This window comes from Cynocephalus volans, chromosome 2, assembly GCF_027409185.1.
Source record: "Cynocephalus volans isolate mCynVol1 chromosome 2, mCynVol1.pri, whole genome shotgun sequence".
NCBI lineage: Eukaryota > Metazoa > Chordata > Mammalia > Dermoptera > Cynocephalidae > Cynocephalus > Cynocephalus volans.
Window position 1 is genome coordinate 19,785,900 of NC_084461.1, and position 8,320 is coordinate 19,794,219.

The window sequence follows — 8,320 nt, forward strand, 5'->3', positions numbered from 1 at the left end:
CCTGCATTGTATCTCATGAATATTCTTAATTAATTAATTAATTAATTAATTAATATCTGCATTAAGAAACGTCTTTATTTCTATTTTTAAATGGACATTGGTTCATTTAAGTAATTTTATTAGTGAAATAAAATGATAGTGTTTGAAAGCGTAATATTTTGTATTTGTTGTAAATAGAAAATATAACACATTCTATCTCAGCCTTGATAGATCACAGTAGAATCTGGTTCCCTAACAATTTTAGGGTCAGCCTCCAATATTATTTGTAAATAATTTACAGTTATTCTCTTTTATTTGTCATAGCAATTCAAGCAATTTTATTGGAGTCACAGCAACTCAAAGACTAGATGAGCTGCATTTCTGTTTTGATGTTGGTGAATAAAAGAATAAATTTAAAATTTTAAAATGATATTAAGAACCCGCAGTGCGCAACATCCAACGTGTTTGCCATGTTTGACCAGTCACAGATTCAGGAGTTCAAAGAGGCCTTCAGCATGATTGATCAGAACAGAGATGGTTTCATCGACAAGGAAGATTTGCATGATATTCTTGCTTCTCTAGGGAAGAATCCCACTGACGCATACCTGGACGCCATGATGAATGAGGCCCCGGGGCCCATCAATTTCACCATGCTTCTCACTATGTTTGGTGAAAAGTTGAATGGCACAGATCCCGAAGATGTCATCAGAAATGCTTTTGTTTGCGTTCATGAAGAAGCAACTGGCACCATCCAGGAAGATTACCTGAGAGAGCTGCTGACAACCATGGGAGGTCAGTTTACAGATGAGGAAGTGGATGAGCTGTACAGAGAAGCATCCATTGACAAAAAGGGGGATTTTGATTACATTGAGTCCATGCACATTCTTAAAACATGGAGCAAAAGACAAGGATGACTGAAAGGACTTCAGCTAAAACCTTCCAATTATGTTTTCTTACTCTATTTTATTTCCCAGACACTTCCCCCACCTTCACAGAACCTGTTGCATGCAGTTTAGTTTCACAGCTTTGCTTTTTTTTTTTTTGATGTATTTATTCTAGATCTTTCTGCCACTTAGCACTTGTATAACTAGATTGGAAATGGGGATGAGGTTGTAAATTGTGTTAAAAAAGAGATTGCGAATAAAATCAACAAATGTGAAAGCTCAGGAAAATATATCCGTATTTCTGATTCAGCTGGATTTTTACATTTTTATATAATAAAAGTACTATTTGAAATTTTAAAAAATGACACGAAAATTTATTTTTCAATACAGAAATAACGTGTTAATGTAATCAACCATATGATCAAATTGCTTAATTAGAAAAATAGCCATGATTAGATTAACAAGAGCAGTTAATGATCATGTAATGGTAAGCAATTAATAGTCTTTTACATTTTCTAAAATAATTTTAAGTTTTTTTTAATTTGATTATTACTAACATTCTTTATGTAACACTGATATGTTCTACATGGAACTTCCTAAGTAGATTTAAGTCATACATGAATTTAAAATTTGGCCCATCTATTCATGTAATTACACATTATTGAATATATTAACATCTAGACTACCTTCTCTACCCTGAGGATGTAATTTATTCCAATAAAATTATCATTTGTCCACCTTAACAATCCGCACTCATTGGTGCTTTGAGGTTTCAGTGTTTGGTTATTTTGAAGACAACTCGGAGGCATATCTGAGATTTTAAGACTTATTTCAATGTATATATAAAGATCCTATATAAAACCATTATATTTTAAAAATATAGTGAATTTTTATATAACATTGCTATTCTAGAACAAAGCACACAAATATTTTACTTTGAAATTAACTTCAAGATTTATTTATTAAAAAAAGAAAATGTGGGCCGACCCCATGGCACACTCAGGAGAGTGCAGCACTGGGAGCGCAGCAGCGCTCCTGCCGCGTGTTTGGATCCTATATAGGGATGGCTGGTGCGCTGAGTGCGGTGCAGGCCCGTCACAAAAAAAAAAAAAGAAAATGTGATATTCTGATTGAAAACTAACACAAGAAATCTAATACATCTTTGAAAATGGGCTCTACTATTTGTATTAGATGAGGGTACTTCAAAAAGTTCATGGAAAATAGAATTAAAAGATAATACAAATCTTTCCACAAACTTTTTAAAGCAACTTTCTACGTGATTTTTAAAATCTAGTTATCGTATTGTGATCGTTAATTTTATGTATTTAACCTGGCTGAGGTATGGTGCCCAGTTGCTTGATCAAACACTAGTTTAGATGTTGCTGTGAAGGTGTTTTGTAGATGTGGTTATAATCAGTTGACATTAAGTAAAGGAAATAACCCTTCATAATGTGGGTGGGCTTCATCCAATCACTTTAACGACCTTAAGAACAAAACTTAGGGTTTCCTGGAGAAGAAGGGATCCTGCCCCAAGACTGAAACTTAGAAATCCTGCTTGAATTTCCAGCAAGTGCAATATGTATCCAATTAGTTCTGTTCCTTTGGAGAACACAGACTGATACACTTATATAACCTCATTTTCATGATTTATAAAATTATCTTAATTATTGGATATCTACTACATGAATTTTTTGTAAAGATAAAATGTAATCTGCATAAAAGTCTTAGCACAAAGGTGTCCACTAACAGGTATGTGTCTTAGCTTTGCATTCATACTTCCCCTGGGGATGCTAAAAATGCAGGATATAACAATATTTAACATGATAATCTGAAAACATGAAGCTTGTTAATAAAAATTGTAAACATACAAATAGGAAGCCAATCAGCACATGGTTAAGTAAAAATAAACTGTGCAAGACTTCCAACTTCAGGTAGTAACATAATAGGAGATTGCCCTCAGTCTCCTGTCAAAGAAAACTTGCTCTTGGAAACCTCCCAAATTCTGTTATAGAAGATCAGAAGTTTCACAGAGAGAGAATTAGAGAAAGAAAGAATAAAACAAACAAACAAACAAACAAACAAACAAACAAACACCAACTACAGCACATGAGTAATGGACCACCTACCTCTTTTGTCAAGCTCCAACGAGGTCAGCAAAGTAGCTAACTAAACCACTGCTTTGGTCTTGGACCTTGTTTTAGTTCGTTTTCTGTTTCTGATAACAGAATACCTGAAACTGGATAATTTTCAAGAAATTAAATTACCTCTTACAGTTTTAGAGGCTGGAGAGTCCAAGATCCAAGGAGCACATCCATCTTCTTCTTGATGGGAACTCTACAGAATTCTGTTGCAACACAGGGCATCATATGATGAGAATGGCACAAATTTTCATTTACTATCCTAATAAACCTACCACTCCACACACATGATAACCAATTATTCCATTAACCCATTAATAGAATAACCCATTCATGAGGACAGTGTCCTCATGATTCAATCACCTCCTAAAGGCTCCATTTTTAAACACCACTACATTGGGGATCAACCTTCAACATAAGCTTTGGAAGGGACAAACATTCAACCCATACATTCTTCTCCTAGTCCCTTAAATCTCTTGTTCTTTTCACATAAAAATACATTCATTTCATCCCCATAGCCCCAAAGTCTTAAGTTGTTCCAGCACCAATTCACAATTCACAATTCACAATTCCAAAGTCCCATCAGTGAAATCAAAACAAGTTATCTACATGCAAGATACAATGGTAAGACAAGCATAGGATACAAACTTGTATTCTCATCCTAAAGGGAGCAAGAGAAAAGAAGAAAGGAGTAAATGGACCAAAGCATGTCCAAAAACAATCAGGGCAGGCATTAAATGTTAAAGCTGGAGAATAATCTTCCTTAACTCTATGCCTGGCATCCTCTGCACATTGGTTCAGAGTCCTCAGGCAGCCCTACCCCTATGGTTTCCCTGGGCTCAGCCTATACTTCAGCTCTCCAAGCTGGCATTGCATGCTTGTAGATTTACAGTTCTGGGGTCTTGGTGGTAACCCTGCTACCATGACTCCACTAGGCATAGCCCTGGTTGGGGCTCTCTGCTGCACCACTAACCCCACATTTCTTCTCAGCATTGCTCTAGTGAAAGCTCTCTTTGGTGACTCTGCTCCTGCAACACATCTCATCCTGTGTCCTTAGGTTTTTTCATACATTTTTTGAAATCTGAGTGGAGGTTGCTATTCCTCCATAGCTCTTGCATTCTGTGACCTTGCAAACTTAACACCACACAGACACCACCAAAGCTTCTAGCTTATATTTCCTGAAGCAGTGGGTCAAGCCTCAGCTTGGGCTAATATAGCTACAGCTGGGTCAGCTGAGGAGTGCTGTGCCAGTAAGAAGAAAGCAGCATCTGGAGGTGGCCAATGGTCAGCAAGCCTAAAGATGGCCCCAGGACCTGTTCCCTGATCCCATTCTGTCTTTCTAGGCCCCTTGGCCTGTGATGGAAGGAGCATCCTTGAAGATCTCTTAAGTGCATTCATGGTCTTTCTTCCATTCTCTTGATGATCCCTTCTCTCTGTGCTAATCTCCTTAGCAGATGGTTGCTGGGCTACACTCTTGGTTTTCTCCCTTTCTGTCTCTCTCTTTTTTTTTTTTTAAACATACTCTTTCACTCTTCATGTGGCCAGACAGAGAGTTTTCCAATTTTTTATGCTCCACTTTCCCTTTAATTTTAAATCTTGTCTTTACATCATGTTTTTTTCTACTGTAATTCAGCATAAGCTGTTAGAAGTAACAACACAGCTACCTTATGTTTTGCTACTTAGAAATTTCTTTCACAAAATACCCTGGTTCATCAATCTGAAGCTTCACATTTCATAGAGCTTTCAAGCATGGACAGAATCCAGCCATGTTCTTTGCAATTCACAGCAAGGGTGACTTTTTCTCTAATTTCCAGAAGGTCCTCCTCATTTTCATCTGAGACCTCCTCAGAATAACTTCCATTGTCCACACTTCTATTAGCGTTCTTGTCACCACCACTTACCCAATCTCTAGGGAGTTCCAAACTTTCCCTAGTCTTTTTATCTTCTAAGCCCTCACCAGAATCTAGGCTTTTTCTAGCCCGCTTCACCAAATTCTTCTAGCCTCTGCCCATTACCTAGTTCCATAGCTGCTTCCACATTTTCAAGTATTCATCATAAGCAATACTCCATTATTCAGTACCAATTTTCTGTATCAGTCCGTTTTCTGTTGCTCAGAATAGAATTCCTGAAACCTGGTAATTTGTAAGAAAATGAAATTTACTTCTTACAGTTTTGGAGGCTGAAAAGCCCAAGGTCCAGGAGTACCTCTGGTGAGGGTCCTTCTCCTTCGTGTGAACTTTCTACAGAGTCCTGTGGCAACACAGATAATCACATAGCAACAAATATTCAACCCATATCAGCCCCCAACAGGGTATTTCCTAAGGCCCTTTACGTATATAAAAATACTTACTGAGAGAAGAGGTAAGCTTCTGGTGAACTTCTGGGCCAGGACAAATGAAGTTCAACTCCTTCCAAAGGTAGACATTAACATAAAAGACCCAGTTCAGGACCCCGACTCTAAAAATCAGAAGTGGGTCCAAGTTTTATGAGATCTGAATTTCATGCAGTATAGAAAATGTGGTGAACCCTCCTAAAGAATGAAAAATACCAAGTAATGAATACAAAATTCTGTGTAACAGTTTTTTTTTTAATGAAGAGAATAAAGTGACAGAACAATTTTTTAAAAATGATAAATACCCCAATTTTAGTCAGTACTATGATATTTCTACACATTATCTTTGTATAACATCATTTTACTATATTTTTTCAGTATACTTCTGGAGATTTCCTTTATGTTAAAGCAATTTTATAACATGTTTCTATAATTAATACTTAGCATAAGTGATCAAAGTTTGTTAATTTAGAACTGTTAGTTGGAGGAAGAAATGTACGATTTAGCACAATTATGTGGTTGCTGTATTATTGTAGTTGCAAATTAATACCTCAATCAAAGAGATTCTAGTGCATTCAATTTTATATCATTCCCATGAAACAGTGTAATAACTATTTTATATGCTATATTATTGAGACTTTTTGACAAGGTTGAACTTCAGTTTTGACTAGATGTCAATGAGAACCAAATCTTCAACTTCCAATTTTGCACAACTCATGATGAGAAGAATTTTCCACAGACTACATATAAAATCTTGTTTCTTCCCCACTGCCCATGTACTTGTGGTATCAGGATGCCAAGTAAATTGATGAAGTGGGCAGCTAGAGTAGTCAGGAAATCATTTCTACTCTAGGTACCCATCCATAACTTCACTAAATATTGAATTAACTCATAGCTACACTCACTATACTCAAATCCTATCCGAAGCAAGATCCTAAAATTGCCTAGACCACTTCAGTGCCAATCAAAATGAAGGAAATGTGGAATGGGACGTCAGAAAATAAAAAAGGATAAAGAGAGTAAAAAGGGAGCATTCTTTAAAAATTTGCTTACTATAATTAATGAATCTGAATATTTGAATGTGTTAAATAAATTGAATCAATTAACAATAATTAATAAATTTCCAATTAAAAAATAAGAAGAGATGATTTTATTGGTGAATACTACAAAACATTTCCATACAAAATTATACCAATTATCTACAATGTCTTCCAGGGAATAAAGAGAGAGAAAGGCACTTCCTAACCCACTCTATGAGGTCAACCAAATGAAGACATTACAAGAAAAAAAGTACAGCCCAGTATCTCTCATGAATATAGATGCAAAAATCCTCTAAAGAATATGAGCAAAAAAAAAAAAGAAAAAAAGAGCTATACACCACAGCCAAGTAGGATTTATTTCAGCTATGTAAATCTGATTCAAATACAAACATGAATGCAATTTATCACACCAATAGACTAAAGAAGAAAAATCATATGATCACATCAATAGGTGCAGAAAAAGCATCTGACAAAAATCAACAGCTGTTCATGATAAATCCCCTCAGTGATCTAGAAATAGGGGAAAAATTCCTCAACTTGATAAAGAAGCATCATCAGAAAATTTATACCTAACAATATGCTAGATGGTGAGAAACTAGGTTTTTTTCTCTAAGACTGGCAACAAAGTAAGGATGTCTCCTCTTATCATCGTATTCAACATTACACTGAAAGACCTGGCAAATGCAATCAAAAATGAAAAGAAAAAGAAAAAGTACACAAATTCTGGAAGAAGAAACAAGACTGTCTTTGTTCACAGATGTCATAATTTTTTAATGTAAAAAAAATCCCAAAGAATCAACAAAGACTTACTTTAAAGTTATAGTAATCAAGACAGAGTGGTGTAAGCAAAAAAAAAAAAAAAAAAAAAAAAAAAATAGATTAATGGAACAGAATAGAGCCCAGAAAGAGAATCACACAAAAATAGCCAACTGGTCTTCGATGAAAGAGCAAAGCCCATTCAATGAAGACAGGATAGTCTTTTTTAAAACTTGTGCTGGAGCAACTGGACATTTACATAAAAAAAAAAAAATCTAGGCACATACCTTACACTGTTCAGAATAACTAACTTAAAATGGATCACAAACCCAAATGTGAACTGCAAATCTATAAAACTTCTAAAAGATAAAACACACAGGAAAAAAATCTAAGTTACCTTGAGTTTGGAGATGTTTTTAGGTACAACACCAAAATTACAATCCATAAAAGAAAAAATAAAGGATAATTTGGAGCTCAGTAAAATTACTCTGTCTGCTCTGCAAAAGATACTGTTAATGGGATGCAAAGCTGAGCCACAGTCTGAAAGAAAATGTTTTCAAAACACATATCTCATGATGGACTGCTATCCCAAATATACAAAGAACACTTATAATTCAGCAATAAGAAACATACAATACAATTTAAAAGTAATGGGTGAAAAATCTGAAAAGACATCTCACCAAAAAAGATATACAGATAGTAAATAAACATGAAATGATGCTCAATATCATATGTCATTAGGGAGCAGCAAATTAAACGGGCTGTGAAACTATCCTGTACAATCCTTACTATGGTAGATACTGGATAGTATGCATTTATCAAAACCAATAGAGCTGTACAACACAGTGTGAACCCTAATGCAAACTATGGACTTTAGCTATTTATAATGTATCAATATTGGTTCATCGATTATAACAATGTACCACACTAATACAATGTATTCATAGTAGGGTAACTGTTTTGGGGTGAAGCAGGGTAGAGAGGGGTATAGGACAACCTTCTCTGGTATCTGCTGAATTCTTCTATTAATCTAAAACCACTCTAAAAAATAAAGTCTATTAGTTAATTTCAAAAAATTGAAGATGCCAGTCCACGAGGACATTTCCTAGGCACTGTTCCAAGCGGCAGTATAGAAAGGTGCCATACGTGTGGAAAATCTTCCTCTGCCTTCTGCTACTAAATACTCAGAGC

General features: G+C 35.4%; 1 protein-coding gene across 1 annotated transcript; it reads left to right on the forward strand.

The window, feature by feature from the left end:
* Positions 1-428: 428 nt before the first annotated feature.
* Positions 429-995, forward strand: LOC134370142 (myosin regulatory light chain 12B-like). The gene has a single exon (XM_063087148.1). It carries the CDS (start codon positions 450-452, stop codon positions 891-893), a length of 444 nt encoding a protein of 147 aa, XP_062943218.1. The 5' UTR covers positions 429-449; the 3' UTR covers positions 894-995.
* The last annotated feature ends 7,325 nt before the right edge of the window (positions 996-8,320 follow it).

What these genes read in the sequence shown, in the direction of transcription:
- LOC134370142 (XM_063087148.1), top strand. Translation starts at nt 450, where the DNA reads ATGTTTGACCAGTCACAGATTCAGGAGTTCAAAGAGGCCTTCAGCATG.